Below are 19,289 nucleotides of genomic sequence, written 5' to 3' on the forward strand. Positions count from 1 at the left end.
TTTAATAGTCAAAATATTATTGTCCCTTACGTTAAAGCTTGAAAAAGCATAAAAATATCATAAAGAAAGAGCATTAAACATGTAAGTTTGTGTGAGGAGGTAGATTTTGGATATTGTTATAGGTAAAGTTTTTCATAGTGAGGTGTTTGCAGATAGTTGGAGATATTTGTGAATGTGCAGTGTGATTAGAAAAAAGGGTGTATGGCATATAAAAGCGCATCTTGTTTACACGAATCAGAAAGGTCTGACCCGAAACGGAATGCTACCAACGTTTTCACAGAAACTGCCAAATTGAATTTTGTCTCCACCCATCTACCTAACCAAGAAAGAACCTACAAACACTGCAAAAACATGTCTTCATAACTCACTCACTCATTCACTCTTCTTTTCTTTCTTCCTTCCCATAATGTCTGTATCAAATTAACAGGAGAGTGGTTGTTGACGAGAGGTCACAACTCAGAGGTTGTACAGTCACAGATTGGTTTACGTGTTCTTCCAACACAACAGTGTTTCCTCTCATGTTTTGATGCCTCGATTTGACACACCGATTTCGATATGTCTCTGCACTGCACGCTCTCTCTCTTTCTTCACCTCCAATTAATCATCCTCATTATGCTATGCTATGCTATTCTATGCTATGTCACACCCCAACATCCCTTTTCTTTTCTTACCATCTCAATTTTTTTCTGCATCAACTATCATATGTCTATGTATATATATATCTATGGCATACTGAATTGAATGATTACAACGATGAGTCGAGGCTAAACTAGTAGTGTGATGTGAATGGTATTTGTGATTTTGTGTGTTTAGTTTGATTAGGTGATGGTTGAGGAAATAAGAAGAAGAAGCATGTGAGACTTTTTGGGGGTCAGAAGGATGGTACAGAAAGGAGCATATTGGTGTGTGGTGGAGCCTAATATGAAGAAAAGAGTGACTTTATGTTGTACTTGGTGCAGCAATATCCCCAACCACGACCAGGGTGTTAGGTAAACAAACACTCACTTTGCTTTCGATTCTTCATCTCCCTTCCTTTCATTTCTTCAACTGCGTTTTTTAGGATCAGATTAAACTTCCTCTCTCTTTGGACTCAATCATCACTTTCCACCTTTAGCTTGGAACTTGCTATCACTTTTTAACTTCATCCCTCTCATACTTTTTTCTTCTTCTTCAAACACTACACACCGTCGTATATCTCAAAAGCCAAATTTAGATTCAATTTTTTTTTAACAATTTTCAAATTAACACAGTCCCTTTAACTCTCATTCGTCTTTAATATTATGGTTTAATCACACGGAAGATCTCCGTTCGTTTACATTACAAAATCTCAATTGGATCATCAATTTTAAAGTTATTTCAATTGGATCCTATTCTTTAAAATTTGTTTCAGTTTGATTTTTTCCATTAACTGTGTGACATGTGTCAGCTCGTGATTTTTTTATTTTTTTTTTAATTTTCTTTTTACTTTATTTTTTTCTTGAAAAATCAGTTGACACGTATCAAATTAGGATTTTATCATGTGTAAGCTTGTGATTTTTTAAATATCATTATAATATTGTTGGTCTCAATTTGAAAGAGATGAGATTACTTCAGTTTAAAAAGAGATTAGAACTAAATTGAGACAAAATAATAAATACAGAGACCAAATCGAGATTTTCACATAAATAATTGACACGTGACAAAATCATATTTTGACACATGCCAGTTTTTTTTTTTTTAAATTTAAAAATTTTAAAAATTTTAAAAAATGTGAATAATATGATTAAACAAAAAAAAATGTTCATCAAATTCTGATTATGATCATGAAAAGTAAACAATGTTATTTGAATAAATATTGTGAATAATATGTCAATTTTTTTTATTAAAAACTGTACTATTTTCAAAAGAAAATTCAAATACAGACTATTTTGAGATATTTCTGATTTATTAGACAAAAAAAATCCCAAAATTAGATATTATCTCGAAAAATAATAAAATGAGAGTATGTGTGTATTTATTCAAAATAGTTATTTTTATTCGAGTGAATGGTAAGATTTTACCTTTCACTTTATATATATATATATATATATATATATATATATATATATATATATATATATATATATATATATATCGTTTTATTTCAAAGGATTGGAATAAAAGTTGCCGCATCTTTCAGATATACAATGATGCATACATATATACCTCTCTATAAACATTAGCAGCGGTAGTTGTAAAAGGAATATCCATGTTGGAGTGAAAAATCCTAAGTAAATTCATAATTTATGGTTTTAAATTGGTCAAATTGAGTCGAGTTTGAGCAAACAATTATTCAAATTATAATAAAGAAAACTTGAAATTAGTTGAGTTGAGATAGATTCTTCATTTTATTAAGAAAAAATATGTTTTATTGTAAAGTAAGTTGAGTTTATAATTTGAGGGTGAAAAATATTTTCAAAAACATAATTTCTTACTTTGGTTCTAAAAGATATATAAATTTGTATTCGTGAAATTTAGAATATAAAACTCTCTTTCGTTTATTACATGGGAATAAGATGACATAAACACTTGATTTAATTTCAATAAAAATCACCATTTATTACCAAATTATTGCCATTCAACAATGAAATCGATCTCCCAATATCATCAATATTTTAGACGTTTTAACAAGTATAAGAACTAAGGAAAAACATGTATATTCAATCAAATATCAAAACAGTAAAACAAAATGCTACTAAATTAAAATAAAAACAGAGTTTAGAGAAAAAAACGAGATCTAGGAGTAAGGAAATTACGAAATTTAGAAAATACAATACAGTGACGATTTAAGATGAGAAAGTAAACTTTAGACAATAAATGAGATTTAAAGTGAAAAAGTTGTATAAAATATATTTATTTGTTGGTATCAAAACCAAGGTTAAGAACTAAATGAATTATTTTAAATTTTAGAAGGGTGAAATTTTTTTTTTACAGAAATTAAAATTTTCATAAAGATTGAAAACAACAATTTAAATTCTATAAAAATGATAAATAAAATTATTTTAATATAGGAACTTTTTAGACAACTATATTTCAACATAAACACATTGATTCCATCAAAATTATTAATAGGAAGAAAAAGTAATTAATCTATACCAATTTATAAATTAAAAATAATTAATATCTAAAATATTTTTTATTATAAATAAAAGATTATTATTTGTTTGTGAATTAAAATTTAATTGATCTCTAAAAATAACCATCAAATTTTAACTATTAAGGAATTTGTTTCTTAAATTATTATCGTTATTATTTCATAATTTTGGTCTACTTAAGTTAAACCTGAATTCAATTTACAAAACTCGTCCCACCCATGCATAATTCTGAAGAGATTTTGATGAGATTTAGTAAAATCTCAGTTTAATCGATTTTGAATTAAATCGAATGATGAGATTATTTGACCATGTAAACTCTTATATAATATAAAGCAATTAAATAATCATATTCATACACTTATACAATTCTGTCATTGAAGATGATAACAAGACACTTTCTTTTTTCCATTAAAAGTTTGACAGCAAATTAGTCATCAAATAAAGAAAAATACTATTTAAACAAAACGGTCTCCAGATAAAAAAGAAACTAAATCTGAATGACAGTGTAGCAACTAGGATAAAAAAAAAAGGAAACAGTTGGAAAAATGGAGTTGTGTTTGTCATTTTACAGTTTGTCATTTTTACCAAGAGTTGTTGCAAATCTGGATTTTAAAACAAAGTATCTTTCTTTGATAATAAATATAGATTCGCCGCAACCCATTTGAATATCCGATAGAAGGGGCATATCAAAATCACTTCTTTTTTTTTTCCTTGATTTTGTCTGCAGCAAATTCCAAAGAGAAAAAAGGGTGTGCGTGTAGTGGCTAATGGGGACTTATAGAGCTGATGAGGATTACGATTACCTATTCAAGGTTGTGCTGATTGGGGACTCTGGCGTGGGAAAATCCAACATTTTGTCGAGGTTCACCAAGAATGAATTCTGCGTTTTATCGAAGTCCACCATTGGGGTTGAGTTTGCAACCAGAAGCATAACGGTGGATGATAAGGTTGTCAAAGCTCAGATTTGGGACACTGCTGGCCAGGAAAGGTGAACTTCAACTTTTATCATTGTAATTAGAAACATGATGAACAGTTAGACATAGCAAGAACCTAATTTTGAATTCGAGATGAGTAAAGATTATGATAAAATTTTGGTTTACTCAGGTACCGATCGATCACGAGTGCATATTATCGAGGAGCTGTTGGTGCTTTGTTGGTATATGATGTTACACGGCATGTTACATTTGAGAATGTGGCGAGATGGTTCAGGGAGCTGAGAGATCACACGGATAACAAAATTGTTGTGATGGTTGTTGGGAACAAAGCAGACTTGCACCATCTGCGAGCAGTTTCCGTGGAAGATGCTAAAACTTTTGCAGAACAGGAAAGAACTTTTTTCATGGAAACCTCTGCCCTTGACTCCACCAACGTTGAAAATGCCTTCACAGAACTGCTCACACAGATCTACAATGTTGTGAGCACCAAGACCCTTGAAATCGGTGACGATCCAGCCGCATTACCAAAAGGACGGACCATAAAGGTTGGCTCTCGTTATGATGTATCAGATGAGAAGCAGAATGGATGCTGTTCTGCTTGACCATGCACCAAACACCTATCTATTTTTTACTTCAACCCTATGTTCTGTTCATATCCTATGTAGAGTTCAGCCATAAAACATGAAAATGGCTGTCCGGAGAAAATTACAATCTCAACTTTCAGATATGTTCATAGATTTCAAATGTTAAGAAATATTTTGGTTGTTGTTTCATCAAGGTATTATCTTATCTATTTTCAGATTTATCGGATTTTTTCATTCCATGACCTGCAGATTCATGCTTTCCAAATTCATTTTTACATGTTCTCAAAGTTAATTCTGATTTTTTTCAAGGCTTTTGCTTCATGCACTCCCTGAAATCAAAATGACATCCGAATTTCATGTGCTTGAAACTTTTCGAAACAAACTTTCTGAAATTTTTGAAATAACATTTCTAAAATAAGATTTTTGACACATGCATTCCAAAATAAAATTTCTGAAACAAATTTTTTTAGAACGTATATATAATATATTTGAGAACAAGTTTTTCGGAACCCTAAACCCTAATTGAAATATGATTCAAAAAGAGATTTTAGGATTAAGTTTTTTTTTTTTTTTTCATTTTCTCTCCTCCTTGTGCAACGTTCTTCCTCTCTTTTTCCTCTGCACTAGGGACAGGGAAAATGATGGAAACGGTAACAGCGACCGCAGCAACATGGTACAATAGTGAAGGGTGTTTCAGTCCTTTTATGTTATTGAGGAGGTGCAATTAGTAATTGTGAGGGTGCAAGAAGCTATTGCCATTTTCCAATTTGCACATTATTTCTTCAAAACTGAGTTGAGCTTGATTTTTTAGGTTACAAGGCTCGCAAGAAGGTCATTTCTTCCTGCGCCTCCATAATTTCAATTTGCAACCCCTTCAATTTTTGTATTTTAGAATACAAAACAAAAAAATACATACATAATCTGGAATTCAAATGTGTTCTAAATTGAACAACATATAATAAGTAAAAAAAAAAATCAATAAACCTATTTCTTTAGGCTTTTAGGTTGAAAGTAGTATTTTAATTTCTTATATGGATTGTTCACAACTCCTTCACGTCAAATCTCTCCTCGACAAAACATCAGAGTAACATAATCGGCCATAAATTTCAAGTCGGGATGAAGCATTGAATATGCACAATCTTTTTCCTCACATTAATTACATAGCTAAAGCATTTCAATATACATAATCTTTTGCCTTATATCCATATCAAAACAGGGACAAAAACTATTTCAAGAGAAGCAAAATAAGAGACTTGATTATAAACATCAAACTTCCTTATTAGACCATTGGAAGCAAGGTGCATGGCATTGTTAACTAAAAGCCGTTCATGTGTGGCTTGATTCCAGTGGTTGGTGCCTGCAGTTGGATGTTTTCATGAACAAATAAAGGATGTGATATTGGGCAAGATGTCAACAAATTTGTTTTATGAATGCAAAGAGCAGCTAATCTAACGAACATGAAAGCAAGGAGGCGAAACCCAAATTTTCCCTGCATTACCGACTCATCAGTCTGAATTTTTATTCACTGTATTTCAGGCTTCTAACTGAACAACTATTTTCAATTCGAACATTTGGTTAAAATGGGACACGCCTAGTACGGTGAAGAAGACTTTCACAGACCGGTAAGACAGGAAGAACAATGGTCTATCAATTTCTCCTGTTTATTATTCCATTCTATTCTATAACGTACCTGTTAAACAAGGGCAAATTTTTTAACACTACTAACATGTAATCCTATTTTACTGTATACGTAGAAATAAAAGAAAAGTGGCCGACTAAGAATAATAATACTACAAAGGGAGTACGTATAGAAGTACCAAAAACTTGCTCCAGGGATATGCGATATAACAGTTCATACAGATTTTATCAGAGGGATATTTAGACATAAAGGTCAAAATGCAGTTAAACTAAAAGTATGAAAATATTTATGATATATTAATGATTGAGCTCAATTCCAGCCAGAATATAAATGCAGCAAACAATATGCAGCCAAGTTCAATCAACCCACAGAATATCGAAGACCAAAAATAACAGTAAACAAATTGACAACAGCCTGCAAATTATCTGTGATACTGTACATCAAGAGTGACAAAATATGATGAAAAATTTGGACTTCAAAAAACTACGGTTTCATCAGAGGAGCAAAGCACCAAACTCAATCCATGTAACACACACAACACAAAGTAGAGAAAGTTTCAAAAGGAGATAGCAAAATAGCGTACAACAATGTCATTTCATTACTGCCCCAAAAGGGCGAAGAGAATTATACAAAATCATTTCTCACCAGTTCAATTTAAGTCCAACCAAGCATGGCCAAAGATGCAATCTTCCCAAGCCATCTTTAATTAAGCGACAATGTTATATGTTATGGTGATTGGTGGATAAATCCAGAAACCGCAAGATACTCTTCAAGGGACATGTTTGCAACAGTTTTACACTCATGGAAGCTAAGGTTCAACCGTTCATCAATCAATACAGTGTCATAAACAAAAAGCTTTCTTGCACAGCTGGATTTGTGTTTTTAACATCAATTACAACCTTTGTCTTCATAGACCACAACAAAAAACCACGACTACTGACACTTTAAATCAGAAACATTGGCAGATATAACTCCGAATTCACTTTCTAATAGGGGAAAATTAACACTTCAGTGCCATCAAAGCATTACACAAGTTCTCTAGCCCTAACATCACACTCTAGAGCTAATTCAACCAAGAACCCTCGTAATTGAACAATGGAAGCAGATTAATAAAAGACGAACTTTAATAATTTTCCCGACTCTCCCAATTCAGCTTCTATCTACAATTCCCAACACCCAAAATATCAATTAAAAATAAAATCAAAGGGTTCCTAGAAAAGCACACTAAGAAAGAATGAAAAACAAAAACGAGAGCTTGAAACGACAATTTTACGGAAGTTGAGAAATGACCTGAAAAGCAGGTAAGGGACATCATGGGGGAGTGTTGTTGTCTTTGTCGTTTTGAGAGGAAGAGGGAGTGTTGGTGTTGAAAGAGGGTATGGGATTTTCTCCCTTGATGATCCAGCCAAGGGCAAAGAAGGCAGTGCCAGCAAGAATGGCAGAGCCCCAAGCGTGAGAGTACCATTTACTGTACTGCCTGATGGCATACCTCCATTGATCCCTCAGAGTGGCAGCATCTGGAATCTCTTTCTCTGGTGGGTTGATATAGCTCTTCGGCCCCGGAAACTTTTTTGGGCCATCATCGCTGGGAGTGGGAATCCCACCTGAAGAACCTGAAGAAGAAGGAGGAGGAGGAGAAGGAGAAGGGTAATGCGTTTTGGGCTTATTCTCACTCATCTTGTGCTGTCACTCCAATGTTTTCCTTTCACTTTGCGTCTCAAATGCACCAACACTTTTTACATCATATATAATCTCAACTTCGATCGGTGTAACATAAAAAGTACTTATTTCTGGATTCCGCTATTCTGAACAATTTACTCTCCTAGTTAGTTTCAAATGTTAACCACAAAAATTGATATTAAGTGTATGTGTATAACAAAGTATTCATCATTATTTTTATTTTACGATTAGATTATACTTTCGGTCTCTCACTATTGGTGTGATTCGGATTCTAATGTTTGTCACCAGTAATCATATTTATTAATTCTATTTTAAGAGTGAATCCAAATTTCACGTGGATATAAATTACAGAGTTAAAATAAATAAAAGATTCATAAATTTATTTATTCTGTTCAGATTTTGTTTTTGAGTTAAAAATGGTGTCCAGTATTTTATGTTGAGTAAGTCTAGTCTCCATAGATTAAAAATAAAACCCATCACTTAACACTTTCATTCAAATTACCAGTACATTCGTAAAATTTTATTAAGTATTCATTGCACCAATTGATTTTGATTAAATTATTTAAGCCATTTTTACTTGAAACAAGCTAGAACATGTCACATTAAATTAGATAAGTTAATGGTTTGTGTTATAAAGTACTGTTTCTGTAAGCAATTTTTTTCTTGAACAAATTAATGACTTAAAGAAATGATCAGCTCTGATAGCATAACAAAGAAAAGTGATATAAAAACAAGAGGATAGAAATGATCAACAAAGGTTCTGATTTTGATGAAAGAAAAACAGAGGTATCATGATACGCGTAACTACCAGAAACTAACAAACTATCAGCTACTCAGAGTTACACAGAAAGTATAACAAATTATCAGCTACTAACAATTGTTCAGATTAGAGAAATTTTGAGAGAGAAGATTAAATCATCAGGAACTGAAATTAACTTGTTTTTAAACAAGGTGAGTTTTGATGAAAGGATGGGTGAAGATGACGCTAGTATTTGGCTTCTGTCAAAGTTGTCTTTAGTTGATTAGGGTCCATAGTTCAGTGATCACAATAATCAAACTGCTGAAAAAGGAAAGAAAAACAAATTTGTGCTGTCTTTTGAACGTTCAACGTTGAATATCATACTTCACTACTTACATTCATTCAAATATTACTGCAATTCACAAACTATTTTACATGACAAGAACAAAGATATAAATACAACCTTCCAAGAATCAATTTAAAAATTCAACTTGAACCTTCATTCTCTAGAAAGCAAGTTTTTTTGTAAAGCACCTGCGTATATAAGGATTCGAATCCAAAATTGGCACCAGCAGATCTCAGGCATTCGATCTGAAGAGAGGAAAAAATTACAAAAGAAAAATATAGCGAAGCCTATTGGGGTTCTACCCTTGTTGACGGAAACATTCCACTATAGCTAAAATCTTCTTCCCTGTAAGGATGTTGGGCTTTTCCTCCACCTGCTTCCTCGTAAGTTTCTGATGTTGTAGCTGATTCAGAATTCGGGTTCAATCCAACAAGCTCGATTATGCTCTCAATCTCTTTTACAACCTCTGCCATTGTAGGCCTCTCAGCTGCATATTCTTTGACACACCTCATTGCCAACATCACAAACTTTTCTAAACCTTTTGGCCTTGTTTTCATTATGGTTGGGTCTAGAATGGAATGAAGGTTGTATAAATCTTTTGACGTGTCCATTACCCTCATTACTTCTCTTACAATATACTTTCCTTGCTCTATTGGCCTTCTTGCTGTTGCTAGTTCCAGCATTAGCACTCCATAGCTATAAACATCACTCTTTTCTGTCAACTGCTGGGTCATGTAATATTCAGGATCCAAGTATCCCTGGCAGAATAACAACGAAATAAGCTTCCATCAGATATACCTCTGATAAAGTATAAAAGCAGAAACAACCCTCACTTCTTTTGGAATTGAATTAGGTTCAAAACCAAATTATAAAAGTGGAGAAGCATTCAAATTATTTAAAGTTTCGCAACTTATAAATTTATTATCTACTCTAAACGAAGATGTGTGCTGGTTCATAAAGTAGGAGTCATAGCATTCTATACAAACCATTGTCCCTTTGACTTGAGTAGTGACATGGCCCCTTTCACTATCAACAAGAAGTTTGGAGAGACCAAAATCAGCAACTTTTGCATTGAGGTGATGATCAAGTAAGATATTGCTAGATTTGATGTCCCTGTGTATGATTGGTGGGTTAGCAAGTTCATGAAGATAAGCCAGACCCCTGGCTGCACCTAATGCTACTTTAAGTCTCCTTATCCAATCCATCCAGATCCCAGACTTTCCTGTATTGGTAAAGTCAAGTGAAGAAAATTAGTTAAGTAATGAAACAGGAAACTTGATGGACTTTGGCTTAATTGAATTTTTTTAATTGGTTGTAATAACAGTATATTCGTGTAACAAAAGCCCAAATCCTTAGGTTGTAAATAGTTGCAGTCCCGCAGAAGGTAACGCAGCAAATTCTTATCAGAGTCTCCTGACACTGATTTCTAGTCTTGAAATTGGATTAAGTTCAGTGTTATTTATCTCTAAGTTTGAATTAAATTCAGGATCTAAACAGGTCCCATTTATTGTGAAGGATTTCTTTCTGATCTGGTAATTGATACTGGTTTGATGAGGCTTATAATTCACCACCGAATGCTAAATAATATTGACACTAAGACCAATTGTGGTGATTCACAATGAAATGGGAAAATGAGTAGCCTACTTGTTTATAGTCAAGAAATGAAATATAAATTAACAGATGAAAATTTGTAGTCACGTCATCCCCATCATACATTTGAGTCTCATACAGTACGGCATATATGAAGGGTGAAGGAATTGAAAGTACCTGAGAGACTGTCCATTAAAGTGCCATTGGGAATGTACTCATACACCAGCATTTGTTCACCCTTCTCAAAACAGAAACCCACAAGACTAACGAGATTCTTGTGATGGACCCTTGATAGAAGTTCAATCTCGGTTTTAAACTCAACAGCACCCTGCATAGATTCTTTTGCAGCCCGTTTGATAGCAACCAACTCCCCAGAGGGAAGAGTTCCTTGGTAGACCTTGAGAAAGAGGACTAATTAGATAACTATTTGGGAAAATTACTTGGTTATTTCTGACACTAGAGTGAAAATATGAGAATTTCTTTCAGGAACATCAAAGGAGTAGGACAATAGGATGTTTTTTAAATAAGAAAAAAAAAAAAGGAAAGTCATAAGATGCCATTAGCAAAAAACCTGTCCATAGCCTCCAGATCCAATAGTATTGGTTTCTGAGAAGTTGTTGGTGTATTTCCTTAGGTCATCAAAAGCAAACCATCGTCCTCCTTTCAACTGAGGAGCAGTGCCACTATTCTTATTCTGTTCCCAGTTAGCTGCATTTAAAATTACATTGAATCAGTAAAAGACTACTTGAGAAGTCCTTGCAAGGAACAAAATTCGGCCAAGGCTGCAGCAGTCACTTCTTACCAAAAGGGTTCAACCCTGCAGATCTTTCTGCTCTTCTTTTCTGGCGAATGGCATACATCCCTGCAAGGGATGCTAGTACAATAAAGGCCACAACAGCTACTACAGCACCAACTATAATCCCGGTATGTGATGATTTTGATCCTTTTGGTTCTCCTAATTGACGTAAAGAATGAGAGTTAGAGGGAGAAAGGGCACTGCAAAATAGGACTGACAAAGCGTTCAGTATTTGTAGTTCATCTCACCTCCTGTGTAATCATAATTAGCACCCTTGAAGATGTATGGGGAGAAGAACTCTGGGGGCTTATAAATTTGGTTGCTAAGCAGAAAAGCAATGGATAAAACTCCAGTTGAATTGAAACGATCGCTTTGCGAAGGGAAGACTTGGAGAGTCAATTCAAAGTTATCAGAAGTAGAATTTCTCATGGGGTTACTAAGAGCAACTGAATCCACTGGAAGGCTTTGGTTTCGGAAAGTATCCATCAGAGACTGCTCAAGCTCCCTATAGTAACTTGCGTCACTGAAGTTTGAGAAACTAAGAGCTCTCGATATAAGAAGTCCAGTATAGGGAAATGCACATATACAATTTGGGCTGGCAATCTGATCATCAGAACTGCAAGATGGAGGAGAACAATTATTGGATGGTGTTGAATAAAATGAGGGATTTGGTGCTGCTTCTTGGCAGTAACTATTCTGAGAAGATCCACTTTCACGACAAACTGGGTTGTTAGCTAGTCTGCAAAACCATAAAACAACTGCCTCAGTTTTGAATCCATGCAAATGGCTGAACATTTTTTTTATAGAGAAAAAAGGGATATCATAAATAATGAGGCTTGCCTTATTTCAAAACTTGGTAGATTGTTTTGCGGGTCAATCTCTGTTATTTCATTAGTCTCCAAATTTATGAGTTGCAGACTTTTGCTGTAGCTACTGAGATTTAGCGTGCCACCGAGCCGGTTCTGCCCAAGTATCCTGTTACCATATTTCAATAATCATATTCATCATTTGCTCAAGCCTCACTTTTTAGGAACATGTCATTCGTTTTATTCATAGCTAAAATGAAATCCTGTTTCTATTTTTCTTTTTTTCACCACAACAATGAGTATCTTATTCAAGAAGTAATGTCATTGGAAAGATTCAGAAACAAATAATGGGAAGGAAGGAACAACATACACTGTTGTCAGTGCTGGCAGACCTGAAACCCATGAAGGTATATTAGAGGAATTGAAAGCATTGTCGCTCATGTCCCTGCAGATAGTTTTCCATAAAAGACGAAAAGTAAAAAATCTTGTATCATGCATGAATCATATGCTCAAGTGTAGAATGCTGTTGTATAATTTGAGTGGAGAGAAAAAAAAAAATTGGCAACATGATTAAATTTTACTGAGTTAAACTTTTGTTGAAATAAGTTGAATGAAAAGTGTCACTGTTTTATACTTACACGTAGGTGAGACTATTCATTCCAGTAAAATCGGGCAAACTGCCATTCAGCTTATTGTGAGATAAATAGCTGCAAAAATAAAGTCCATGCCTCGCCTTAGCAAAGTTGATTCTATAGGAAAACTGAGACATTTTTTCATATAAACATGAAGTTAAATAGTGCATGTTTCTTTAATTTTCTTACATCTCACTTAGTTTTCCGAGTCTGCTTAAGGTTGTCGGCACTCCCCCTGTTAATCCATTCTTGTCTAAGCGCCTGCGGTCCAAAGAAAATATTAAATATAAGGAAAATATTTGTGACCGTAACCATTGGACACTGTTTAAAATATACTTACAGAACTTCCAATGTCCCCACAGAACTAATGGAACTAGGAACACTTCCCTCTAGTTGATTGTGGTCAAAAAGCCTGGCAAAAGAGTACAAGGGTCAAAAATTCATTTGAATGATTGTCTCAAGCCATTATATAATTGTAAAATTCGAAACTGTACAAGATGTAATGAAGCTTACACGTGTTCCAGAATCATACTGGAGTTGAAAAGTTTTTCTGGTATTGTACCAGTGAGCTTATTGCTCCCCATATGGCTGCAATCAGTGAACATAATGTTAGGGAACTGGGAAATATCCAACCACGTTATGTGTTGATATGAAGTGAAATTTAACAGTGAGAATTGACATACAAGTGTTGTGCCTTAAGGAGCAGGTCAAGGCCTGGTCGTCCTTGGTCATCAGAGACAGGGATAGTCCCTTCAAGCTCGTTTTCAGCAAGATCAAGCCAATTGATATTTGTTAGATTGCCAAGAGAGCGAGGTATATTTCCACTGAACTTGTTAGAGTTCAATGCTCTGCATGAAAAGCAACACATAATTTACCATGAATTAGTCAATTAAAAAGTAACATTAAAGTTCCAGATTAAGTTAGACACTTTTAGGAACTGAACATTATTATATCAAGGGTGCACCCCTAGCATAACATGTTCCATATTTTTATATGAAACATCATTTTTGGATACATTCGAAAAAGATGAACTCTGATGGAATCCTTACAGAAAGGTCAGCTGCGTTAGAGATCCTATTGAATCTGGAATCGGACCAGAGAAACCACAACCAACCAATGATCTGAAAAACAGTTAAAAAGCATCCTAAATTTTGTAAGGGAAAATTTCGGTTTGTATGAAAATCATTTGATAGAAAATAAAGTGCCTAGCTTACAGGGATTTTAGGTTTTTCATATTTCCAATTTCTGCTGGAATTGTTCCCGTCAAACCTGTGTTGTAAGAAAGATCCCTACATGAACAGAAACAACATCTTATTAAGTGAGCTTCCACAGAAACAACATATACCGTTTTCACTTTAAATACAACTTTGAATCTAATTCAGTTCTAAAAACCAGTTTGTAAAATAGGAATTGTAATTGGTTTATATACTTCAGTTTGACTATAGTGAAGTATACAACAATAAGTTCAGTTTAGAAGAATGTTATCCAACAAATCACCACCAGCTCAGAAACACAGATATAATGTTATATAAGAATTACGCACAGAGTGTCTAGTTCAGATAAAGATTCAATTGCAGAAGATAGTTGGCCACCAATATTCAAGCCTGGAACTCTCCTGAAAATAATAGCAATCCATTCAGATATATTTTATATTTAAACAATAGAATGTATGAAACAAGTTTTCATATCAATTTGGAGAAGCTAAAGAAACCAAGAACTAACAATTGGGTGATTCTTGTATTGCTGCAACGAATTCCATCCCAGCCACTGCAAGGATCTTGACCCACCCAACTTTGTGGCTTGTTACTCCAGGATTGTGTAAGGGAGTTTAGTGCAGAATCTACAGCCATACCATTTACATTGAAAATTGTCAAAAGAAATTGAATTTTCAAACTAAGCTTCATAAATTCCTAGTGTTCATTAATCTACCTCCTCTCTCAGTGATTGCACATTGTCTCTAGACCACAATTTACCATGAAAAGCGAAAACTATGAAAGCAACCTCTGTAGTCAAATCATTCTCCTACTTCAGAAATCAAATGAACTAATCACACCGAAATGTTTTCAATTTTAATACATAAAGCGAACAGCTTTTTTCTTACATCACATTCAGATTGACAGAAGACAAAATACAACCCAATATCAGTATTTTCTTGAAGTATATTACTCCTTCAGTAAATTCTTTAAACACCGTTTTACAAATATTTTTTTTCCTCCCTCTCCATCCACCATCCATCTTATTTCACGTTTGGTTGAAAAAAATATTTTATAGCCTTGTTTTACAAATTAAATTTCTCTATTTTCTGTGTCCACTGTAATTTGTGATGTGCTCTTTGCATAGAACTGAGGCAAAGTTTCAAACTGTTGAGAGTTTAGCCACTTGTTGGAATATGGAAGAACGCCCCCCAAAAAAGTTGGAAAATATTCCTCACTTTTTTCATGAGACGTGAAAGAACATAGTGCAAAGATAGTGCAAAACTTGAAAAAAGTAGAATTGAACTTACAATCTCGACTGTCTGTCTGTGATGCAACAAGCAGAACTTGGAAAAGAAGCAGCTGAAGAAGAATCACTTTATGTCGTTGATCCATTACTCAATGTTTCTGTTTTGTTGGATCAGAAATGAAATGATGAAACTTTTGGGTGATGAGCAAATAACCAAAGAGGATCAATCTATAGAAATCATGGTTTAATGAGAAAGCAAAGGCTTGATAGGATGACAAAACTGAATCAACAAACGATGGTAGACCAAACGCGGCCTCGAGATGGCTAAGGTTAACTAATACATTTTACTTAGTCAATGACTCTTTTTTTTGCATTCATTTTTCAACGGTTAGAATGGGATTAAGTCCCAAAACATAGAAATAAAATATTGACACACGGTGGCCACCAACCATCATCATCAACATCATCATCAACTTACATTACATTCTTAAATATATTTATACAAGAATGGAACAAAACATAAAGGAAATTTGGATAGAGTCTATCGCCAAATATTCTAAGGAAGAAAGCTTCAAGAAAAGATGAAGTGATGGAATAAACAACTACCTAGAGAATGGCTTGTTTTACTGCTTCAATCAGCACCCTTTCAACATGAAAAATAACTAAAAACTCGAGGTAGTTTATACTAGTTCAAATTATTGATGATGCAAAGAGGGAATGAACAAGGAACAGATTCATGCATGTGATTTCTGGGGTTGGAAGATAAGTAATATCATGTTGTTAGTACAGTAGATTGCCTTCAGAATAGGGTCTTGCTTCTTCCACAAACACCTCTTCAGCTTTTTGATTCATTACAAAACCAAAATAAAATGGTATTTTAGTATAAGACAAATCGCTACCAAAGTTGCCGTCCATGAAAATATAATGGTGGCAAAATAATGTATTAAATTGATAACGGTGACAATAATAATAAAGTTTTTTTTATTATTATTATAATTAAGTTTGTCTTAAAAACGTTTCACAAACGAAAAAATATGAAATTTCTTTATTAATGTAAGAAAAACCATATATTAATTAAAAATCATTATTGATACAGCTTTTAGAGTTATTGTTATACAAGGTATAACTGACAATGTAAAAAATTTGTTTAGAAACTAACTATAGTCTTATTATGATTCTATCATAATTGGAGTGGGAACCTAAGGAGGCAAGAAGAGAGAGATGTAATCTTGAACTCCAACAAATTCTAACAGTGAAACATAAGTTTTCTGTTTTTTATGACAACAAAAATTAATGCTTTTAAAGTATGATAGCTGTCACATAGTCTCATAGGTTAGCAGAGAAATAAAAGAGTGCTATTTCTTATGTACACTTGAGATTGAATAATCAAACAAATGGAAAACAATGTTACAAAATAAAACAAAAAATAACATAGATTGGGACAAAATTGTTTGACATCGATTTAGTCACACATTTATGCAAAATTTGAAAATAAAAGTTTTATTCCATGTAATAGTTTAATCCAAATTAAAGGAGTTTCACCGTAGGAGCTTTTGAGGGGATATTTTTAGGTGCAAAATCGAATAGTAAAATATGTAGAGATATCCAACTTGGAAAAGTTACCAAAAATCTTATAAAAACCATTTTTGTCAAATTGTCATGCCTACTTCCAAGTTGATTTTTAGATATTATTTTTCTCCCACTCACAATGAAGCGTGACAAATTAAACACAAATAAAATCTAAAGAATATTGCATGTTTATGTAATGGAATTAAATTAAATTTAGAACCCTAAAACTTCCCATTCGTGGAAGAAAGTGGGAAGGTTGACTTTTGTGATTTTTGGTATTGGTTAGCTATGGAAAGAGACAGGGTGTAAGAGGAGGGGAAAAAAGGCATTAGATGGAGCATCTGTGTTATTAGTGGTTGTGTTGTGTGAACCCTAATCTAATAATCTAATTAATTTTACAAGTTGTCTTATGTTTAATTTTGACGGTAATACCAATTCTTAATTCTTCAAAACTTGTTGGGAAAGGAGGCGGTCAAACCTAGTAACCTATTCTTTAAACCTCTACAAATTTTTTTTTCTTTTGTTTACTCTTGTATAAACCACTTGTATCCGTGTTTTAACTTTATATAATTTAAATAGCTTCTTCTCTAAATTTACTAAATAAATTCTACAAGGTGCTTCACCCATCCAATTCCAACTTTTTAACTTCAAAATGTTAACTCGTTTTTCTTTTACCTTTTTTAAAAACATGAAAAAGTATAGTATAATATATTTGTATTTTTTGGCATTATTCTTCCAATATAAGATATTTGTCTTTAATTTTGTGGGGAGTAGTTTTTTAGTATATGGATCATATATAATAAATTATCATATAATCAAATTTTGAGTAAAAAAAATTAATTTAAATAGATTATGTATATTATATAATTAAAATGTATAATAAATATATAATTTATATCTTAATTTTAAGTTATATATATAAATTAATTCAATATACATACATGTGGGATTTCTAAACATTTACATTTCATAAACATAAGAATAAATATTGATAAGTAGTCTGAGTCACATGATAGGTTAAACAAATAATAAATCTTTTAAGTGAAGTTTACATTCATTTATATACTATACATTTCTTTTATTTTTAGTCAATATGAAATTTTCAACAATGTTATTCTAAAACAAATCCTACTTTTAAATTATAAGTATAAGAAAGAGGAAAAAATATTGGAGAAAAAAAAGAATGATAGAAGTAAAAGAAAAGTAGAATCGAATAGATAGATTTTTAAATGAGAAATTCTTAGATGGAAACACACCGATCTACACCATTTCTAAATTAAGTATTAAACTAAACTCACTCATTGTATAGATTACAAGGATACAAATTTCTCTCAAATTCTTTAATAAATTATCTAAATTATATATAAGGACCCGTGTTCTTATAATTTTTTTCGGAAACGATTTTGATTCAAGAGTTTGATTTGTTCGTAATGTGTTTTTCCCATGTTTACTTGTGTATTCTATTAATTTTCTCAGAGATATAATTTCGTTTCTAATAAATCTATTTTAGTCAGACACAAGGACTAAGTAATATATATAGCGTAAACACGATGTTTATCCCATTGACCACATGAACACATGAAATATTTTAAATGCGATGCCGTTTATTCAATTTTACGTGTCGCAATTGACCATCTGTGTTAATGTAATACTATTGAATTTGATGGATATGTATATATGAATATCATTACTTTTGTTGGTGTCCATTATTTGTTAAATTTGACTTGAGTTATCTTAGTAAATCATTAGTGTTTTAATAAATAAAAAAGGATTTTGAGAGGATCTTATAAATTTAATTAAAATATATATCAGTGGTATAAATATTTCTTCCGAGTTATTTAATAATAAACTATTGAAAGAATCAGTTTTTCTGCGTTGTTTGTCTACGGTAAGATAAACATCAAGATGACCTAATTAATTATATGATAACTTCTTAAGATTATCAAGAGTAATTTAGGAAATATGAAACTATGGAAAACGAACTAAAATTGGTAAAACTGAGGAATATGAAACACGTTGTTTAAGGGATTTTGTAAAGGATCAATGCTAATTGTTAATAAACATATTTCAATGTTACCAGTTTCAATTATGTTTAGATTAGAATATTATTTTATATTTCTATAATATTTTTTAATTTAGTTGTCATTATTTTTTGCAGAAGTATTATTAGTACTAGTTTTCCTAACAACTTTTTACAATGATAGTATCTTTAATAGTATATCTTCTTTTTTTTCTAGTCTTTTATATTTATTAAATCATATTCTACTATTTTATATTTATTTATTTGTTATAGTTCTAAAATTTTATTACTATTACGGTATAACTAAAAGTGGTAATATTAAAATATGAAGGTCGTTGTTTGACGCCATACCTTTCAAATTAGGTCAAGAAAGAAAATAAAGGCATTTGATGGAGAGA

General features: G+C 32.5%; 2 protein-coding genes and 1 long non-coding RNA gene across 3 annotated transcripts; 1 reads left to right on the forward strand and 2 right to left on the reverse strand.

Moving 5' to 3' along the window:
- The first annotated feature begins 344 nt into the window (after positions 1-344).
- LOC114187652 (ras-related protein RABA1f-like) lies at positions 345-4,821 on the forward strand. The gene is made up of 3 exons (XM_028075959.1): positions 345-989; positions 3,841-4,101; positions 4,218-4,821. The coding sequence occupies exons 2-3, from the start codon at positions 3,881-3,883 to the stop codon at positions 4,648-4,650; spliced, it is 654 nt and encodes a 217-aa protein (XP_027931760.1). The 5' UTR covers positions 345-989; positions 3,841-3,880; the 3' UTR covers positions 4,651-4,821.
- A 930-nt stretch (positions 4,822-5,751) lies between these two features.
- Positions 5,752-7,990, reverse strand: LOC114187653. The gene is made up of 2 exons (XR_003605316.1): positions 7,562-7,990; positions 5,752-5,989 (listed from the first exon to the last, which is right to left on the reverse strand). It is a non-coding gene; the product is annotated as an uncharacterized LOC114187653 (long non-coding RNA).
- Positions 7,991-9,034: 1,044 nt separating this feature from the next.
- LOC114187651 (probable leucine-rich repeat receptor-like protein kinase At5g49770) lies at positions 9,035-16,132 on the reverse strand. Its single transcript, XM_028075958.1, has 19 exons — positions 15,909-16,132; positions 15,364-15,460; positions 14,583-14,700; positions 14,404-14,475; positions 14,075-14,149; positions 13,910-13,981; positions 13,544-13,708; positions 13,374-13,448; positions 13,201-13,272; positions 13,050-13,121; positions 12,867-12,935; positions 12,599-12,673; positions 12,263-12,397; positions 11,671-12,161; positions 11,429-11,581; positions 11,198-11,334; positions 10,804-11,023; positions 10,023-10,258; positions 9,035-9,794 (listed from the first exon to the last, which is right to left on the reverse strand). Exons 2-19 carry the CDS (start codon positions 15,446-15,448, stop codon positions 9,324-9,326), a joined length of 2,793 nt encoding a protein of 930 aa, XP_027931759.1. The 5' UTR covers positions 15,449-15,460; positions 15,909-16,132; the 3' UTR covers positions 9,035-9,323.
- Between the last annotated feature and the right edge of the window lie 3,157 nt (positions 16,133-19,289).

Source organism: Vigna unguiculata, chromosome 6, assembly GCF_004118075.2.
Source record: "Vigna unguiculata cultivar IT97K-499-35 chromosome 6, ASM411807v1, whole genome shotgun sequence".
NCBI lineage: Eukaryota > Viridiplantae > Streptophyta > Magnoliopsida > Fabales > Fabaceae > Vigna > Vigna unguiculata.